The sequence below is a fragment of the Leptonotus elevatus genome, chromosome 12 (genome assembly GCF_054856555.1).
Source record: "Leptonotus elevatus isolate MCC_2025b chromosome 12, RoL_Lele_1.0, whole genome shotgun sequence".
NCBI lineage: Eukaryota > Metazoa > Chordata > Actinopteri > Syngnathiformes > Syngnathidae > Leptonotus > Leptonotus elevatus.
In genome coordinates this window covers 10,730,652-10,752,810 of record NC_141250.1, presented here as the reverse complement: position 1 = coordinate 10,752,810, position 22,159 = coordinate 10,730,652, and the positions used below count along the sequence as shown (strand labels likewise).

Sequence of the window (22,159 nt, the reverse complement as noted above, 5' to 3'; positions counted from 1 at the left end):
ACGCGTGACTTCAAACTTATGTACCCCCCTCTCAGACATTGAGCATTGGCTAATGGGGGTATTCCATTAAGCGTCCTCTACTCAAGGGCACAGGGGTAGAGTAGAGCATAATGGTGGAAGAGGAGGTGGAGGAAGGTTGATGTGGCGGGAATGGTGAAGAGGTGAGGGTCTTCCCAAATGTGTTTGTTTTTTGTTGTTTTTCAACACACTGTTGACCTTGTACAAATCCAATTACTCCATTGTGTGCCGTAAGCGCCTCACTGTCATTTAGAAAATATTAGTTTGCACGTGACGTGAATGATTATAACAATATGTTTTGTTGATCTTATTGTGATCATGATACAATTGAACCTATATGGCTGAATATAAAACGAAAATAGAAATATTGTGTTTCAAAGCTGTAGTCATTCATCAATTTAACTTGACATGCAATGTTTGAGTACATTTAAACACCTGAGCATGTGTAAAATGAGTAAACCAATACAACTCTTTTGGATTTGATGGCAAAGAGGGCATATTGAGATGATAAAAATATCAAAATCATATCAAGTCTGGCTAAATGGTGATTAGCTTCATAAACCTGGAACCAGGAAGGGTGCTGACACCCTTAGAACTGCTGGATCAAAATTTCGACCAATCCACTAACTCGGGTCAATTTGAACTAATGTTGGGTTGTTTCGTATAAAAAACATTTTTTATACAAAAACCCAGAAAGGTCCGTCCAAATTCTGATACAAATTGGGTGTATTTGTTTTTACCAAACGTAAAAACGTAGGAAATGTTCTGTCTGCTCAGCGCAACATAAGCAATACATTTACTGACCACAATAAAACACCATTCAATTTGGGAAGTGAGTATTTGAGGCAACCAGTGGCCTACTTTGTAAAACTTTTGCATCACATTGTAAATCGTCTCTGTGTCAACCAGGAAGTGGATTCCGTGTTCATGTTGCTCTCCGCTGTGCTGCATATTGGGGATCTGCGTTTCACTGCGCTGACAGACGCCGATAGCGCCTTCCCTTCTGACTTACAGCAGCTTGATAGAGGTCAGTACCCCCCCCCCCCCAACCCCACCCCCCACAAATCCACACGCACCCTACTTGTTTACCGTGTCGCTGTTTCTCCAACGCTCCTCATTCTCGCCATCCAAAGTCGCGCCTGGCCGCCCGCCGGCACGCGCCAGGTTCCAGACTGTAGCGTGGTAACCATGGTGACGGCAGATCACGCATGTAAACACACTCACGCTTGATTGACCGCTTTTCTACTCTTCAATGATTCTTATTCATCCAGTAGCTTCTAATGTGCACCTCTGAAGCCCCGACCCCCTGTGCAGCGGTAAATACATGACATCATGGCCTAAGCGGGTAAGCGGGCTGATGTCAGGGACACGTGAGGCCAGCAGAGGAATTCTGGCTCACTTTGACCATTTTCTTTATTTTGAGCTCTGCTGAGAAATCCCCTCATGATTCTTCCTGTCACTGATCAATTTAGCAAGAGCCAGGCTTATATGATGTCACCGTGATGTCACACACAATCAGCACTATCTCCGGTCACGCTCATCTTTACGGTTTGTCATGTACTCTGAATGTATTGGCCATTCAATTTTCAATTAGCTGATTTGTTTGTTTGTTTCTTACAAAGGAGTATTGGGGCAACACTGAAAAAAAGATTTGATCTTCGAGACTAAAGAATTAGTTATTATGGAGAAAAATGTTATGTTTTCGAGATAAAATGTTGTATATTTTCAAGATAAAATAGGTTTTGAGATGAAAGTGACAAATTACAAAAACAAAGTTGTAAATATTTGATAATATTAGTAGAATAAAGTGATTTATTTATATCATATAATAGTTATATAGTTATAGATCAATAACCGCCTGTCATTTTTCCAGATTTTTCAGGAAACACAAAAAATGGAACCCTTTGCATCATGAGGAGATGATTTAGGCAAACAAATAATTATTGCAATAACAAAAATTAGGCAATTATTTTAAGAGGGTGATGATATGAAAGAAAAATTATACCATATTTTCCAGTTGGATTTGAAACAGGCTTTGGCTTTCCTGGGTGGAGTTTGCATGTTCTCCCCGTGCTTGCGTGGGTTTTTTTCCGGGTGCTCCGGTTTCCTCCCACATTCCAAAGACATGCATGGCAGGTTAATTGAACACTCCAAATTGTCCCTAGGTGTGATTGCGAGTGTGGATGGTTGTTCGTCTCTGTGTGCCCTGTAATTGGCTGGCAACCAGTTCGGGGTGTACCAGGCTTCTGCCCGAAGCCAGCTGGGATAGGCTCCAGCAACCCCCGCGACCCTTGTGAGGACAAGCGGTACAGAAAATGGATGGATGGATGGATTTGGATGGATTACCTTAACAAGAATCTTGCATCTTGCCAAAGGTAGAATCCTGATCTGTTGGTGCCTTTTGGGGTTTTAAATAGCGAAGCCTTGTGACCGCATGTTAAACTAGCGAAAATATAAATATATGACTTAATTCTCATAATATTACATCTTTTATTCACGTACATTCATTTTTTTTTTTTTTGTGTAGCCTTCGTAAGTGTTCTCCATCAATTTATTTTTACAACACCAGAAAGGTTGCTATGGTTCCCTGGAACGGTTATACAAATAAAAAATAAAAGCTTTATTTTTTGCGATGTACTTTGAAAGTCTGAAAAGTACTTGCAAAAAGGGTTTTAAATTGCTGGAAATGATTGGCTGGTGTACCTCAGCTCTCGCCCAAAGTCAGCTTAGATCGACCCCAGATCACCCACGATCCTGATGAGGACAAACGCATTAAAATAGTGGATAGATAGAAAATTGCTTGTAGCTAAAGTCTTATTTTGTCTTATTTTAGTTCAATAATTTTAAATGCTGGATCATTTTTAGACAGGAAACTACTTGACACTATTTAGCCCGTGGTAGTAACTGATTTATCATCTACATGTGACGACTGCCCATGCAAAATGTAAGGGTTTATATAAAAAGCAACACACTTTGACTGTAGAGACCAACGTCATTGGTAGTGCTTTGCACAGTATACCAAGAATGCACATGACCAAATGACACACCCACAATAAAGGGTGCATGATTTTTATTATGCCACCACGTTGTTTAACAACAAACTTCTGATCCGCAGAAACAATAAATGTGAAGCGCAAAGGATTTAGTTTCACTTTTTGTTGTTACAGTCTGCTTACTTTGGGGTGTTGCAATGACCCAGCAGGATCCAGCAGATAGAGCTATGGTACCTTGGGGGAGGTCTTATTTTATCTACTTAATACATGTTTTTGAACAAATCTTGCTTCGGTTCACTAACAGTTTTGGCTTGACTTGATTTCTATTACACAACGAAATTGTTTGCAGTTTGTTTTGTGCATCACGTATTTCACATACAGGTACTGTTTCCTTTTGGGTGTTTTGTTTTTTTGCACAAAATGATCCCCTCAGAATGGCTGCCAAGTGAAAAGTGCAAGTGATAGTGCTATTAGGAAGTCCAAATGTATTCATATTGAAAAAGTAAAGAATAGCTAAACACGTGAAAAGCGTTTGTGTTTCTGATTCGCTGCTCAGTTTGATTTGTCATTCAAAACAAAAATATTAACAATTAATATTTCCTTACAGTGAACCCCTGCATAATCACGGTTTGGTAATTTACATATTCGTGTATGACTGTTTGTTTGTGTTATTACTTTGCTGCCATCTTGTGGCATCTTTATCCATTTGAATAGAAACTTTTTCCATCAGTTTGTGTATATTTCTAACCAAGTCTCAGAACAAATTAATTTTATGAATTAAGGTTTTTTCTGTGCTAATATATATTTTTCTTTTATATGTTTTGCATCCACAGTGGCTCGAATGCTTCAGGTGTGTTGTAGTGACTTAAGCAGCGCCCTCACCTCAGATGTTCAGTACTTCAAAGGTACCGTCACGTACAATTTAAAGGCTTCTTATAATGCAAGGCGCGTACAGTAGTGTCATTAATCACATTCTAAAGAGGCGATCCGTTTTGTGTCAGGTGACGTGATCACTCGACGCCACACGGTGGAGATGGCCCGGCAGTACACGGACCAACTGGCCAAGGCCATCTACGGACGACTCTTCAGCTACCTGGTCAACTGCATCAATGACTACCTGCAAGGACAAGATGACAGTGTCAGGTAAAAGGGGGCTTGTCACAATGTTTGGTTACATTATGTGGTACGGTCATGAAATAACAGTTCTGGCAATTGCAAAATGTATTTTCCAGTTCCTTGAAAAGTTATTGAGAATAATAACGTTTTGTATACAATTTGGGATAAGTCTTGCGCGAATTCTATTTAGGATGTGTAAAACAACTCAAATATGTACCTTGTGATTAAAATTGAAATTGACAAGGAAATGCAACGTCATTTAACGTGTTGTCATTTCAATTCTTGATCTTCTAACCACCAACGAAGAAGAACGTTGTGAACGCTGTTGTATGGCGATTTGAAATTGAGGCATAACTTTAGAAAAATAAATGACCAGTCGGCTCCGTGCAACAATGAGTAGAACATAAATAAATACAAAATAAAAATAACTAAAATGAACTAAAATGGTCAACAGAAATGCATGAAAAGTGTATTTTATACCAAGCGAGTATTTACAAGAGCCACTCCCTGTCCAAGACTTTGTCTGAAAAGACATATCTGACCATTTTCCTCAACAATAACTATTATAGTGTTTATAGTAAGAGTTTCTACTGTACAGTAAGTACCTGATGCTAATCTGGACTGGGTTGGCGGGCACTCAGTAACATTTTAAATACTTGCAGGATCACACACTCATATGTGTAAATTATCAAAAATGTAAAAAACATTTGTAATGTTTCAAATGAAATTCAAAGGTTTGACGTTAATACTAGATAAAAGTAGCCCAGTGAGAAATTCATAGTAAAGTAGATAAAAAGTAAAAATGTATATGGAATTAAAATGTATAGAGAAGTTCAGATGATTTGATTAAAAAATAAATGGCTAACTCCTTCATTTAAACCAGCGGTGTCCAAGAGCCACAGACAATAAAATCAAAGTGAGCAAGGGCCAGTTTTAAAGCTTTTATTTATTTACCACCCTTAAATCCATCCATATATACCGGTGTAGTATATAAAAAAAAATAATAATAAAACCAAAAAAAACAGCTACTCATCACTCTTCTCGTATACATAATACAAAGTGCTAAACACAAGACGTGTAAACAAATGCATGTCGATGACGTTCGAAAACATTTCTGTCGTGCCTTCTTTTACAGTCATATAAAAGAAATGTTAAGTTTTGTCAGCCATTGCTTGTTGCAAACAAACGCCCTAGTCAGACTAAAATATAATAACCCAAGTCACTGTCAGTTTGGATTTCATACAAAAATACGATACGCCAATAAAGACAACTATTCATTAGCATGTAGCACTAGTGCTACCAGTGGAAAAGATTGTGTGGAGCCCTGCAAATATTATTAAAATGTTACACTGTGCGAAGTAAATCTATACAACATATCTCTTTTTTGAACCACAGAAATGAATTAAGTTTTCCACAATACATGTTTGAATTTATTGAAGTGTATCTGTATATATTGTATACCATCTTCAGGCTTCTGATAAGGTCGCTAGATCTTAGGGGCCAGCAAATACGTTTTCATGGGGACAACGATTTTGTTTTTGAGAGGTTTTAAAAATATCTGGTATGCTAGCATAATGGTTTGTTAGAGGAGGTGCAAAATGGTGTGCCTATTCTGCGTCTGTAATGAAAAACTGACTTTGTGGTCATGGGTTCGGGCCTCCTAATCATCCCTTTCAGCATCACTGTGGTGCATGCTCACAAGTTGTTGTCATAAAGTCGACTTGTAAAATGTACTCAAGCGGAACGTGAAAATTTAACTGGCGCGTATCATCTATCCATTTCCTATTGTTTAACTGCGGTAACTGTACGGTAACGCGTGGAATTAACGCTGAGGTCAAAGCTGTTGCAAAATGGTTATGTCACAATGTGGACCAAGTCAATCAAGGCCCCGCCTAGCACTTTTCAACCGCCTGTCATTAGTGCTAACTGGATCGGCGCTTACGTTTCCCCAAAAAGCAGTCTCAAAGAGGGGGTCCAACGGCAGTCATTTCCCGTCGGCACATCAAGGTCGAGGGGCCTCCCCAAAACCTCCCGCAAGCTCCCTGCGGTGGAAAGCGCCTGGAGGCCCGTGTTGACATTGCCAGTAAACTGGTAGCGCGGCGTCAAATACTTTGAATTGCATGACATGCAGGGAATGGTATGTACACTCAAGAGTGAAATGGAAAATGCAGAACAACATGCTAGGGGACGCTTGCAAGATTTGAGGGAATGTTTGGCATACCATACACACACGCACACAAACATACCACAAAGGTGTGTGGCCATGAGAGATTTTAGGGTTGCTGTTGTTGTGTCGTCTTATCTTACACAGTCCGATAACTCAAGTTCATCTTGTGGAATGTTTTTGTCTTGTTTACAAACAGACAGAAAATGTAGAACTTGTCCGTGGCACACACCAAATGCAATTTTGTTTATCAAATCAGTGTTGATGTATGTATTTATGAAAGTATGTTTGATATGCTTTTCTGTATTTGAAAATCTTCCAGTGACCCTGCCTTAGAAATTGCAATCCTGGACGTCTTTGGTTTTGAAGAATTTCAAAGGAATGGATATGAACAGGTCAGAAAAACACTCCTCTCTGTTTTTATTACAGTACATTTGAGGATGTTATACCTTGGAACATTTATTTTAATAGTTTTAAAAATATATATATTTTATTATATGCATATCATTATTATATTGGTATTTAATTTTAATTAACTTTTTTTTTTTTTTAAATGTGTACTGGGTTTCTTCAAATAGTATCCACCCCTAATAGGGGTATGAAAAATAAAATAAAATAAAAATAAAAAAGCACAGTGTGTAGGATTTAGTGCCATCTAATGGTGAACTAAAAAAAAACACAAATAATTTTAATGATATGCAAGAAAATGTTCTATCACATCAACGTACGATAAAAAAAAAAAAAAAATTATTGAAGGTCTAGTAATCACTAAATATAGGTCGCTCTGCACCTCACGGGAGGCTGACATGTTTCGCCGCCATCTTTCTGCTGCAGATACCCAAAGGAGAAGAACTTCCAAACGTAGTAATTGGTGGTAAGCTTGTGAAGTATGATCTCTCTGAGACACCGTAGTGCATGTGTCTTCGAGTTTAGGTTGTTGCATTCTATTAGCTCACCACTAGATGGCACTAAATTCCACACACTGTCGCTTTAAGTAAAATCAGTTTATAGCTGCTGTTGTTTATACACAGAATTAACCTTTTCAGCTCTGTTGCTATCTCCGTCGCTAAGCAAAACAGCAGCAAAAACCTTCTATCCATCCATTTCCTTCAAGTCATGTCCACATTGGGGTCACAGGTGATCTAGAGCCGGCCCTAACTGACTTTGGGGAAGAGGCACACATAGACAAACAACCATTTTCACTCACATTCACACTATGGACAATTTTGGGTCTTCAATGAATGTGCATGATTGATAAGTGGGAGAATGCCACGCGTTTTAAAAAAGCGCACACAAGCACGAGTCGAGTCAAAGATTCAAACCCGGAACTTCAAAACGGTGATGAGGACAAATTATAGACAGTGTATAGTTACTGCAATTGTTGCATGTTAGTTGTGCGCAAGTATAGAAAAGGACTTCATGGAAAATGTCCATCCATCCACTGGATAACCACTTATCCTCACTAGGTTGCGTGCGTCATCGAAAATAAATCACAAAAATTGTTGTTTGCTTTTCTTGGAAAAAACTATTATTGTACTTCCTCTGATAGTGCTCTAATCTAATCTGCCACACTTATCCAATTTGCGCATTAACAAAATATGTCAAACTAATGCCCCCCCCCCCATCCCTAAAAATAACATAAAAAGAAGAAAAATAGAAATAATTGCCTCTGTTTTGAAACAGAAAATGTTCACACACATATAGCAAAGCATTGCTAACCAAAACATCAGCACCAATTGAGTCATTATAACTGTCTCTCAGATGAAAGATGAACTTGCATCTTTTCGGAGATGTCTTTAATGAGTGTTACAGTCAGTCGACGTGATCACTCCACAGTGTTGTGTGGGCATCCACTTTATTGTTACTTTTTTTTTTAACCTTCATTTTCACTTGACATGGATTCTGATATCCTTCCTGTGAACATGGTTTAATATTTTACGACATAAACTGTGTATGCTGCATATCATTTTGAATGCAACAAAACGATTTGGCTAATTCAAGCTTGTGACGTCCAGAATATTAACTCGCTGACATGATTGGCTAGCATCTGTGGAATGTAGCTTAATCATTTCCAAAGAAGTGTGACAGTCGTCATCTGTTTACGGAACATTTTTAATCTCTAATTGTAACGAATCATATGAAGCCTGCGGTTGACTTGGCTTAACTTTCACTCATCCTCACATGACCCTACAACCTCAATTGCCTCGGTTACTTTGCGTGTGTGTGTGTATGCTTGTGCTCATGTGCTTATGTGTGTGTGCTCATGATCACAATGGTAACAACACACCCACATCCATGTGTAAATGATTATGTTATAGTGCTAGGACAAAGAGGGTCTGAGTGGAACCCTATTGTTTACAAATATTTTTCCTCTCTGTGGATAGAACAACTAATCTACCATGACTAATTCAGGCTATTTTATATTAGCACTGAAATGTTTTCAGCTGTGTACACCTATGTAAAAGTGATTAAACAAATATTGCACTTAACTCATTCACTGCCAAAAATTCATTAAAACTATTTCTAATAGTTTAACTTTTTTTCCACTTTTGTTAACAAGAGTATGAAAACCCAGATTTTTTTTAAATTTGTGATTAATCGTGAGTTAACTATTGAAGCCATGCAATTAATTACAATAAAAAAAAAAATTACCTGATGCCCCTAATTTTTAACAATCTTTTCTTACCCCCTTACCCCCAAAAAATATTGTTTAAAAATTGTCACAAAAGTGGAAACAAATGTTAAACTAATAGAGATAGTTAAAATAATTTTTTGATGTTTATAGGCGTCAATGGCAGTGAGTGAGTTAATAAAAGTGTGTTCACCAAGTAACCTCGTAAGTTCTTAGAAGTCAAATGTCTTATTGCAAAATATTTTGTGGACCCTCCAGGAGTGATGACTTTAGGCGTTTCACCAAACTTGTTTTGCTTTTTGAAGTGCTAATGTGTATTTACATGTACTCAAGCACATCCAGCATGTTTGCGCTCATTGTTTCTTCCAATCGTGTGTGAAATTAGTGATGTAGGTACAGTGTGCTCATCTCTATTGTCTGCGATGTAAACATACCATGTGCTCATTTTGGCATGCATTGTCAATAGACTGTGGCATTCTAAGACCGGTATAGATCTAATATAAAATTGTGTGTGTGCGTGTGCGCGCGTGTGGCCTTATGTGTTCTTTGCATGTTGTCTAATCCAAGTGAAAAGAAGGTCAGGACGAGAGTGGGAAGGAATAAGAGTCAGACGACCCATTCAGTACTTTCCACTGTGTGTCAGCATTACTTCTAAATTAATTTACTGGTGTGCTAATGTCTGACCTAATAATCCCATACAAGAGCTGTATGAGAATTGAGTCTTCGCAACGTTAATGGTACCCAAGAGCAATTTCCTAAATCAAGCACTACAATTTTGTTTGCTGTTGGCTTGTTTCCACAAAACTTTCTTAAAGGTTAGCAAGTTTTCCGGGAAGAATCCCACTACATGTTGGTGCATGGAACCGGTACTCCTGACCCAGAATCCAAACGGTAGTGTCCTTCTATCTCTCCCCAATGTATTACATCATACCCACTGACCTGAATATATTACTGGATAGCCGATAGGCCAAGACTTTTGAAGCCTCGAGGCCGCCATATTAGTCCTCCCGAGAAACGTTTCTCAGCATACGATCCTATACATTTACAGTATCAAAATTGGACATTTGAGACAGTACTTTTTAGAAACAGCATGATTTCTGATGGTTTCAATTTGTTAAACATAAACAAGATGACTACAGACATTTTACAACTTGCCCTAAATACATGTATAAATGATATGCTTAATGATGGGGTCTTCAAAGCAACACATACTGTCCACTTGTTAATTTTCTTATCTTTTCTATTTTTACTTGTTAAAAAATAGTGCCCACTCCCGCCCCCGGCCCTAAACTAAGAGCCTACAAACTGTATATGTCTAATCTGTACGTATACGTATAGTTTACACTGTAGTCTGCTCGCGAGGTGGGAGGAGGAAGATGGCCGCCCTGTCGCTTCAACAGCTTGCACGGGCGTGTATGGGCTATCCAGTAATATATACAGATCAGTGGTCGTACCCCATGCACCAGTAAGTAGCCTCCTTGCTAAAAAATAAATAAATAAAGACAAAAAGTGTGTTTTTTTTAAATGATTTGTTTATACTTTTGGTAGACTGAATCTGTCCTGTCTAGTGCTGTCACTATCAAATATTTTTAGAATCGATTAATCTATCGATTATTAAATCGATTATCGACTAATCAGATTAATTTTAATTTTGCATTAAAGTGTATTACAAAAGCATTTCCCCCGTTGATATGCTGAAATCAGAGGATTTGGACAATTTTAAATTTAAAAAATGGCTCCAAACGCTTACTCGATTATTGAAATAGTTGTTGATTAATTTGATAATCGACTTCTTTTCGATTAATCAATTGTTTTTGACAGCTCTAGTCTCGTCCGCCCAGTTTATAAATGGTGCTCATGTTACCCTCCTTGAGTTGGAAAATAGCCTATCAGCTCATTTCTTGCCAGTAGTATTTCAATCAAAACAGTTCCACTTATTGCCAGCTCTTTTTTTTTTTTTTTATAGAATTTTAAAATGATATTTCAGTCGAAAGTGTTCTGTGACTATATAAGCACCAAAGCTACCGAAAGAAGGAGTATATTTTCTTTCACCAGAAAGATACGATAGTTTCTAGCTTTTTTAGAACACAGCACTAGGACATGGGTTGGTTTCACCCCAAAAAAATTCGGTAGGCTAATCATATTTTCTGTGACATTTAAAGTTTGCGCTGCAATAGGAAATGGAAGAATGTATGGATGGTTAATTAATATATTGTCCCTCTTATGTCGCTAAATAGACTTAGCAAAACTGTAATCCCTCCTCGTAGACGCGCACGTCCGTGACAAACAAATCCTCACACTGTTAACGTGTTTGTATACACATACACTCGGTCACACTCCACACGCGCAGCATGATCAGGGTCATTAGTGCTTGTTAATTAAAGATGTGTGTGTGTTGTACCTGCTCAGCACTTTGCTAATGAGCTAACTCAATCAAGCACCTGCTGCGATGCAGCCCCGAATAGAGCAGACAAACACAGATCAGAGGAAAACAGGAGTGCACTCACCTGTGTCCCTAAGTGCACTCTTGTCGTAAACGTACGGTCGTTATCTTCAGGCCTGTCCTGTCTGTTGTTTGTTGTTTACATCCGTTTCTGCTCCATTGAGTCACGGGATCTACCGTCAACGTTGTGGACAGGATGTACAGTCGGCGAGCGTGTTGTTTATTTTAAGCGGCCGTCGCTGAACACGTAGGTCAGATATGAATTGCTCAAATTATAAACAGGGAGCTGTATCGCACAAAGGGATTCAGCAATTGGTATCACGTATGTGTTGACTTGAATGGCGATTAGGGTGAGAAACAACCTATTAATTGTAAATGGACAATAATGAAGTTATCAAATTAATTCTGGACAAAATATTAACTTTTTACTACTGAAAAATGGCTCAATGGGTCAAGTATGTCTTTAAGCAGTCACACATCCTCCCTGCTGGCAAGTAATGCTATGCTAGTTTGCCCCAATTCCACAGCAGCTGCAAGCTGTTTTTGGCTAGCTAGCTAGCGCGGCTTAACTGTGTCCTTTTATGGTGCATACAAATTACAAGTTACAAATCCTTGCCTTCATGGTGACGAACAAGCTACATGTCTGACAAATATTGTTATCATGAAAGGAGGACAAGGAAGTAGCTAATCATATGATACAGAGAGGATGCTAATCGCTAAGATACCCATCATTCAAGATCAAGTGTTTTCCAAGCATTTAAGCATATGACTTGTATATATTCTTTAAAACTTGTGACTTCCCCATGAGATCTCAACACAGCGAAAGCTTTTGTTCCACTATGACTATAGTTTAACTCCTGGTTCACTTCCTGCGTGTGTGTGTCGTCAAAGGCACAATGTCTATACACGAGAAAGACCCTCTGGTCCTCGCTGTATACGAGGAGGCCCTCTTCCACTTCTATTCAATTTTGTCAATTACATCCCATTGGAGGATTTCCCGCGTTCCAATTTGTGTTTGTGTATAGGTGTCAAACCAAAAGAGCCTCTCCATGTCAATGAAGATTTGTTAAGTGTGTGTTGTGTACATTCCAGCTGTGTGTCAACATGACCAACGAGCGACTGAGGCGCTACGTCTCTGAGGTACTATTCCAGCAGGAGCAGGCTGAGTGTCTGCAGGAGGGCATCGCCATGGAGACCCCACCATCCCCCAGCAACCATTCATCTGCTCTGGACTTCTTTCTGCAGGTACTGCCAGTTAGGGCAATGCACACTTGCTCACGTACGGAAACGTGAGTTAAATCAATGTACATATCATGTAGTTAACGTGATGACTCCTCTGGCTAGTTTTTTACAAAAACTGTAAACAAAGTCACAAAGGCACAAAACAGTCAGACAATATGTATCAGGAGTATAAAAATAAATAACTACTAGTAATTAACTTTTATTACTTCAATTTTTTTAATGGTGATTATACCCTGGTGTGTGTTATTCACAAGATTTTACGGTCTTTATGTTGATTAGGATTTGATAGTATGTCTCTTATTTCTGCATAGCTGCAAGCCCATGGCAATGTGTATTTTGTTTGCCATATGTTCTAATTGATTTGACTTTTTCAACTCAGTCAATCCCATAACATGGTTTCCCAAATTTTCAAGACGGAAGTGGCGGCATCTTTAAGTAGTGGATGTATGCTAGTGGTTCATAGCGTAACAATGGCGGCATCTCTTTGCAAACCAGAAGCCTCAAGGACTGCTCAGTGTGTTGGATGAGGAGAGTCAGAGTCTTTGGCCGACGGAGCAGAACCTCTACAAGAGGCTGTCGGCCCAGGTCGAGTCCAACCTGACGCACGGCCTCTCCTTCACCACCAAAGACGGCAACGGAAACCCCCCACCCAAAGATCAAGGCCCCACCTTTACTGTGCGCCACTATACCGGACAGGTGAGAAAATATCCGTTTTCTTTTAATGATGTGTTCTCGAATCACATTTAATTTAGCAAGAGCAGGTATAATTTAATTATGTTGAAAAGTTACATCCTTGTTGCCTAAAGTTGATGAAAGTATTTTTTGTTATACTAGAGTAAAGTGTAATTGCACATCCACCACACTAGATGACAGTGGCAATCTCATTTATATTTTTTTAGGCCAGTTGATGCAAATCTTTTTTTTTTTGCCGTATTAGAATGTGTAATTGCACATCCATTACATTAGATGGCAGTAGCGCTCTCATTTACGTATTTTTTTTTAATTAAGGCAAATTGATGCTAATCTTTTCTGTTAAAGACTAAAACAGACTAAAAAATGATATTTTTTTTTTTTTTGTACATTGATCCATATTCCTTTTATTTTCTTTAAGACGACGCAATAGTATGCACTTATAACGACTAAGACAAATTGGATAATTTATTCTTGTTCCGAAGGGTGGCGTAACAGAAACTAATTGAGAAGTACATCATCCAACAATGCAGTATGATTTTCACACTTTCCAGAGCAAGTTGAGCAATGGAAAAGCAGCACAACACAATGGGTGTGACATTCAATACCTGATCATTTCTAATGGATATTTGCCTAATGATACAGTTAAATAATGATAAACTGCCACTGGGTAGCACATTTAGCTGCTGTCTGCTCTATGAACAATGTTATGGAGTAATACAGCTACCCCTCCTTTAAAAAAAAATCAAAATAATCAAGTTGTGAGTTGTATACATATCATTCATTTAAGAAAACGCACTAAAGGTGTAATATGGTGCTTGCTTGCTACCTTTGCATTCATAATGCTTTTATGTGACCATCCTTTCATCCGTAAGGCAAAACTGTTTGAAAGCAAGTTTTTTTTCGTCCCATTGACCCAGGCACTCTTTATATGGACAGAATAAAGAGGCTGCATCTCATATAAAACATCATATGTTCCATTAGTTGAATGGATTATAAAGCATATGAATAGGAGTAGTATTTTTTATCAAATACAAAAAAACCCAGTTTTCTCTCTTCATACTAAGTAGTCATGTCCAACAAGTGCAGCAGAATTTTTTTTTAATTACAATTTATTTGAAATTGTGCTGCGTTATTATCTGTGTCAGAACATCGCTTCCAGACATGATGTTTTTAAAACATATTTTCCACTTGAAAAAAAAAAAGAGAAGATAATTCTGTGTTGTTTTTCTTTTTCCAGATTGCATATGACCTCACAGGATCGCTCATAAAAAACAAGGACTCCCTTCCTCAGAACATCTTGTTTACGATGAAGTGTGAGTACTCGCAGAGCAGCACGCATATGAGCACATTGTTGCGTCAGCGCATACTTGATCACAAAGATCCACTCATGTCTAAACCAACAGCGCTCCAAAACACCCTCTGTCTGAGAGTGTGTGTGTGTGTTTGCGCGTGTATGTCATGGCGTATGCTGCAGACAGCAGTGTCTGTGTGCATGTATTGTCGACGAAGGTGCCAGATGTGAGGTGTCGCAGCTCCGAGGACACAGACGAGCCGTTGTGCGACTGCCAGGCTTGCTTGTGCGCGTCCAGCAGCCTAATTGCTTCAATTTCCATGATGTGGCTAATCTTCTAAAGGCCCGGCCTTCATTCACACTTGGCCCTTGTCCTCCTCAGGCCGACCGGCCATTCAAATCGCAAACAGACTGCGTTAACACAATGCAAAGGTCACATTGGGACGTTATTTTTTCACCACCAATTTTCTCTTCGAGACATATTAGGGCCACACTGAAAAGTAAAAATAGTCATCTCTGGGATACAGATTTTGTTTTTGCAAAGAAGGAGAGTAGGATAATGACAATACATTATAATGTTAGAAGAATATGGTTAATATATCATGAAAACTGTCAAAATTAATTGACTATAAAGTCAGAAATTTGAGAACAGAAGTTGCTGTCTCCCTTTAGATCTGTAATAAGGTTTTTTTTTGTCTCATAGATAATTTACATTTTTCTTTTAATATCATAATTTTATTATCATAGTTTACAAAAATGTTATGATCATAAAAAATATTAGGGATGGTCAAGTTCTGATACCAGGTATGGATATCAAGCCGATAGCAGGACTTATTTCATGGTATCGTTACTTGTATGAAAAATGCTATATTGGGATACATAGATCTTTCTTTAAAATTATCTGTCATTTTTTGTCGGGGAAATTTTATGTATCAAAAGTCCTAGTGGTATTGGTATTCAATATTGGTATTGAGTACTGATACTGACATCAGTCTGAAAAACATGGTTTCGAACATCCATCATTTGTATACTACAATATTTAATATTCAATACCCTAATGTAGAAATGTTATGCTTGCCATAATTATCATATTGCAACTTTAGTTTTGTAAAATTTGGATATATTTGTCTTGTAAAACTACTACCGTAGTTTCCCTTCAAAATGTTTCTTTATTTTTTCTTGACTTTATTTTAGAATTCAAAATAACGTTTTTAATCAAATGTTTTATTAATATGGGTCATATTAAACCTTTTTTCATCTCAGAATATTTTTGTTCTTTTAATATAACAGTTTTTTCCCCCCAAATAGTAGGGAAGGACGATTACCGATCGATATCAGTCCGATACCAGATCTTACTTCAAGCTATCAGTACTTGTGATGGTAACCGATACCAGGGTTGCTTTATGATGAGGAACTAGAAATTTGAAATTAGATGAACAGAAAATTGTCATTAATTTGATTTATTTTTAAATTATGCTACTTTTAGATATATAGATCTTTCTCTGTCATTGTCTTTTTTTGGAGGTGAATTTTATGTATCAAAAGTACTAGTGGTATCAGTACTTGTTATTGGTGACTATTCAAAAGTTGAGTTCTCGCACTAGTATCGGTCTGAAAATAAGTGATTTCGAACATCTCTACTTAATACTATGACTTTATTCTAGTAGGAATACACATTTCATTCTATTAGTCTCACAAATTTACTCTCATAACATTTTGACTATTCATGTAACAGTCTTCTACCTGTGTTATGCAACATTTAAGCAGAGAACCAAAACCAACCCATTTATATTTGTAGCATTAAGCAACATTATTATCAGATTTGTCAAGTACAGCTTTTTGGCTTCATAACCACAAAGACTGTTTTGTTTCTTGAAGGGCAAAAGGCAACACTACCGTCATTAAATGATTATTTGGATCACATGAAAGCAGTACTGACCAGTGGTGACGTTACGCTGCCAAGCATGACGTCGTGACCCAAAGTCGGTGCCCACAAGACCGTCGCTAATTTCAATGAATGAGAAGAAGCCGGCATTCCTTCATGGTGTGCCGATGTTATTTTGAATGCGTCCTGCGGCTCCCTCTCTAAGCCTTTAAGCTTCTAAAAGTTGATGAGCTCTATGTAAGTGATTGCTTTAAATGAAAAGACAATTAGCCCTGAAGCGCTGTGTAATTAAGTCCTTAAATGACTTAAATGTGTTTTTTTTTCTTTGCTCATTATCTGACTAATCAAATATTCCCTTTCACCCGCATTGTTGTATGACTAAGACATTACTTGGTCTGCCATAGGTGGCGCTATGCCAACTTTTAAGCTCTTTATGGGCCTTTTTGGAGTGTCCCTGTATATCTTAGGGTCAGACTACAAGTGTTTCAGTTGGACTAATAAGTGCCTGTAAATCTGACAAAGGTATTTCTGCATCTTTCATGTTTTAATGTTTTTATTTGCATTTTTAGTCAAACAAGCATGTTTCTGTGTATCGAGTTGGACTAATGTTTTTTGTACATCTTTGAATCGGTGTACGTTTTTTTTTTTTTGTGGCTATCTTTCACTCAGATTGATGAGGATCAATGTGACAAGTGTCGGCCATCTTTGTGGAATTTTTTTATTTTATTCTTAAGACATGGAATGAGCACTTTAAATCCTTCTAAAATAAATCTATTCACACCACTTGTCACATTATCTCATACATTCTCACCAATAATCTTCCAATTGGAGGTTAGGACAAGTTTGTAGGGCAAGTATCAGGTTTGAAGCATTGCGGTATTTTTGACCCAATCTTGGCCTGTATGAGTAATTGGTGGATATTTTTATCTGAAACTTGTCAGCCAATCGGAGACAGGGTCTCCCCGAGTAGAAGTCAAAATAAAGTGTTAAAGAGAACATTGAGAAATAAATAAGTTTTGCCGTTTTTATGCAAATTGAAGGTGTATTTTGACTTTTTATAGGCAATATCACACAAACACAACACTCCCCACAAAGGCCATTTTTCCCAACACAATTTCTCCAGAACCCATAGGCCGATTTTCAAACTTCTTATTGCGTTGTACTTAGATTGAGGTGGCAATTCCAACCAGACTCAGAATTTTGTATACACGTTTCTGTGCATCTTTCAGTTGGACGAAGGTGTTTCCAAAAATCTTTAGGTTGGACTAAGGTGTTTTCAGTCGGGCTTTAAATTAGAGTCACCAGACGTTTCGATTTTTAACGGGCCAGTCCTGGTTTTGAGTCTTGTGTTTAGCTTTAGCAAAAGTAATAACACAACCACCAATTACCAGATTGACAAGTGGTTAAATTTGTGAGAATTTATCGTATACTGTATTTGATTTTTAGCAAACTGTGCCGTTTTTTAATTTTGAAAATCTGGTCAACCTTCTATAAGTATTTCAGTATGTCTTTCTGTTAGGCTGAGTGTTTGTGAATCTAACAGTGGGACTAAGTTGTTTGCTTGTCAGTCAAAATTGTTTTGTTTTGTTGTTTGTTCATTTCAGTAGTTACAAAGGTGATTCAGTTTCTTTCAATTGGACTATCACCCACCATTTAGATGTTTCTAATGTCATGTAAACGTGTTGTTTTTAAACAACTCAACGTGCCCCCTAATTGTCTACATGCCCCCCCCCTCCCCTTTCTTACTCCCCTGCTTTGATTCTTCTGCCATCCACCCCCTTGTTTCCACCAATGCGCTTGCTTCTTTTCACGCTTTTTTTTTCCCTGTGTGCTTTGTACCCTGCAGCCAGCGAGAGTGTGTTGCTGCGGCAGCTCTTCCTGGCCAAGTTGACTCAGACTGGTTCTCTGGTCCCAGCAGCCCAGGGCCGGGTCGGGCTCAGGGGGTCCAAAGCCTCTCTGCTGCTCAACAGGACGACACCAGCCAACCTGTCCAGCACACCTCCACAACCACATCGGGGGTACCATGACCTCACTAAGGTATAGTGTGCTGGTCACAAAGCGGCGTGTTCCGGACTTGCTTTGTAGCGTACTAAAACAGATCTCAAACGACATGAATGCCACGGCCAGTCAAGTTTGTTGATCTTGGATGAGTGAAAGGAAGTCCATGTTGCAACCAGTCATCAGCTTTTCATTACAATTAGGCGGACAATAATCACTAGAAATAGAGACACTGTATTTTTGTTTAAAAAAAATATATATATATAAATATGACGGTCTAATTTCAAAATTTTCCCACCACAGACTATTTATAAACCTCTGGGAATTGGATTTGTTTGTACTGCCCAAACTGACAACAACAACAAAAAGCCCAACAACCATGTGTACGCACACACGCTCACACAATCGAGATTACACAAAAATTTCCCGTGGCACTCAATCTTCACAAAAATAATCTTAGAGCAAATCATGTGGTGCATTCAGTCCATCAAACCATTCCCCTCTTTCCATTTCATGACTATTGTTGTTTTGGAAAGCTCATTTCCCCCATGCACATGTGACTGAAGACACTTCCCGCTCATGTAACCTCCTGGGGGTCCGGCCTTCTGTCTGTGTGGCTCATTAGCCATTTAGAACAGGGGGTTTACGCCTAGTGCTGTCCCTGCCTCCAGCTTTGTGGGGTAACACCAGGTAAGGCAGCAGTGACCTCACATGATAAGAAAATAACACAATAAATGTAAAAAATAAAAAAAAAGCATTTGACAAAACACAGCATTAGTAGCTATTAGTAAAACTACGCTCTAAATACAAAGACATTAAAAAAGATTTAATCCATCCATTTGCTGATAGCAATTTGCCACAATAGGGGGCTACAACCTGGACTGGTGTTCAGCCAGTCACATGGCACAAATACACAAACCACCATTTCAACTCACACCTGTGGACAATTTAAAAACTTCAATGAACCGAGCGTGCATGTTTTTGGAATGTGGGAGGAAGTAGCCAGACAAAACCCAGGGGAGAACATGCAAACGCCACACATGAATTCCGAACCTCAGAACTGTGAGGCAGACACACTTAGAACGTGGCCACATTCTGATCCACTGAAACAATGCCTCCGTTCTCATGTTCTTCCTTTCAAGAAATTATGCAAAAGTATTCACAGAAAAAGCACAAATCAAGCATGGATTTGATCCTTTAATGCTTGTTGCATGAAGGTCTTGTGATCTCTGATGATTTCCTCACATCCCACATGGTGTCATAGTGGTTTGGTGAACTTTACAGGCGTATTTTTCTTGCAAATGAAATGAAAATTTCAAAGAGGTTGCTAAAAGGCCAAAGAAAATACGACACATGATAAACACAATTTGGATTTGATACAGTATGGATGGTGTTTTGGCTACTCCCAAACTTTATAAAACCTCTTATGATGCTGTGGGCGTACCATGGCGATGAGAGATATTCTCCTTATCACACTGCTTTGGAACCATTCAAATGATTTTAAGTGCTTTGAAGTTACTCGCGTCTCACTCTATTACTTTGTTTCAACTGTCAGATCTTAAAGAAGAAAGGCTCCAGCTCCTTCCTTCAACGACTCGAGCGTTGCGGGCCCATCACAGTGGCGGTCCAGCTCAGGGTAACGTTGCACCTCATCAGTCACTCATGCAATGCAATAACAAACAAGATGAAGCATTACAATTAGTGCCTGGACTCGGATGTCAAATCTGTGATCGCTGTTTATTTACCATTTTATCATTGAATCCCAAATCCATTTGAATGGGTTATTAATGGTACTTTTGCCAAAAAACACGTCATAGTCCCAAAAAAAGACTGTGATTTGTTATACAGTCCTCGTATTGGGTCAGTACAATCTATTTTTCTAAGGAATAATCTTTTGTTGGTGGAAAGACAGCCTTTGCGTCATAAAGCCTTAAGACTTTTACTAAAAATGTAACATGACTATATAAAGCAACAACAATATTAGTTAAGCGAGGGAAGCGCAGTGCCTGCCAGTGATGCAAGTCTGCAGATTGCGCCTCGGAGAAGGGGCGCTTGTGCTTTGAATGAGGCTAGTGTGTTTCACAATCACAGTGGCCTTGTGGGCGCGTGGTCCAAGAGTTCCTCAGGGAAGGGGGGGGGGGGGTTGCTGGAGAGAGTAGGTTGAAGAATGATGCTGTACCACTCTTGAAGCCTCCTCATGAATGAATGAACAATGGACAGCTAGTGCTGCGTGACGCGCATCCTGCGAATCCGGCGAGTACACACGTATTGGGACATGTGAGGGCTGCCGATGACGCTCGGAGTCGAAGGGGGCGGGAATCGTAAGCTATGCGGAGCGTGAGGTTGACGTTTGGCGAGTGGCGAAGCATGCAGTTGTTTTCATGCAGGGTTAAGTGTGCATGAGTACAAAGGAGTAACACCTAAAAAGGAAAGATAGGCCAGAATATGAAGAATATGACCTTATTCTTCTGATTTTGCAACATTTTTCTTGTAACACGAAATTTATGGTATCTTGTAATCTTATGATTTAAATCTCATGACATTACGGCTTTGGTTGTAAAATGTAATATGACATATTTCCTGGAAAATATTTGTCATTTTCCAAATATTACTGTCTCCAAAAGATGACAAAAATAACGTTATTCAAAAACAGTGAACACCAACTATTCAGGGCCCGGCCCGTGAATGGCAAACATCCACGTATAATTGATGTCCATTATAAATGCATTGAAAAATAAAATCTTCTGCATGGATTCCAGAAAATCAACTTTTTTCATTTTTTTTGTTTTTTTACAAAAACGTTTTTGACAAAAACAATAAGCATTTTCCGCCCAAAATGGGGATTGGCTCCCAAAAAATATAGATATACAGTATATAAAATATTATATATTAATATAATATAAGGTGAACCGTGGGTGCCGAACTGTGAGTATGTTGGGGTTCACTGCAATACAGCTTTCACCATTTTTTTCCTAATAGTATTTGCAACCTTACATCTTGAGAAATATTATTTCATATTTAAAATACCAGTATTCATTAAAACGTTTCTCTCAATAAAAAAAAAGACTCTTCTTGTAGCATTCTACCTAGTTTCCTCCATTTTTTGTCTTTATTCTCATAAGCCAACATTTTTATTGTTATTTTTATGTTATTAATGTATTTACTTTGGTCTTTTATTATATTGCCCTTTTTCCTCCTGATGTTTGCAACTTATTCTTACCACTAATGTAATGTTACACCTGGATAATTAAAACATGGCAAATTCCACCCGCCCCCTTAATTTTTTTTTCTCGCATTTAAAGGGACTGTGAGTATATTTGTTATTTGTATTTCTCAATGTTCAATTATTTTAAAACCCCACTATTAATTTCAATAATATGCAAAATAATATGTTCTATCACATCCAGGCACATTTCTTAAATAAACGTAGGTCTAATAATCGCTAATTATATTACATAGGTCGCGCCACACCTTAAAGGATGCTGATATGTTTTGTCGCCATCTTTCTGCTACGGCTATCTGGAGGAGAAGAACTTAGCGAATGTAGTAATTGCCGATAGGCTTGCAAAGCGCGGTCTCTCTGATGCACCGTACTGTGCGTGCTTCAAAATGGCCGTGCTTTAAGCGTAGGTCGTTGCATTCGACTAAATGGCAAAAAAATGCTATTCACTGTCTATTTTGGCT

General features: G+C 38.4%; 1 protein-coding gene across 6 annotated transcripts in view; it reads left to right on the top strand.

Annotated features, from left to right (window-relative positions):
• The window catches only part of myo16 (myosin XVI), a 119,558-nt gene that overhangs the window by 67,559 nt on the left and 29,840 nt on the right, over nt 1–22,159 (top strand). For all 6 annotated transcript variants that reach the window (XM_086091568.1, XM_086091569.1, XM_086091566.1 and 3 more), the window contains 9 exons: nt 928–1,045; nt 3,845–3,916; nt 4,013–4,154; nt 6,614–6,686; nt 12,459–12,611; nt 13,104–13,304; nt 14,539–14,614; nt 18,324–18,514; nt 20,031–20,111. In XM_086091568.1, the coding sequence (XP_085947694.1) occupies nt 928–1,045; nt 3,845–3,916; nt 4,013–4,154; nt 6,614–6,686; nt 12,459–12,611; nt 13,104–13,304; nt 14,539–14,614; nt 18,324–18,514; nt 20,031–20,111 (1,107 nt within the window). The remainder of the gene's footprint in view (nt 1–927; nt 1,046–3,844; nt 3,917–4,012; nt 4,155–6,613; nt 6,687–12,458; nt 12,612–13,103; nt 13,305–14,538; nt 14,615–18,323; nt 18,515–20,030; nt 20,112–22,159) is intronic.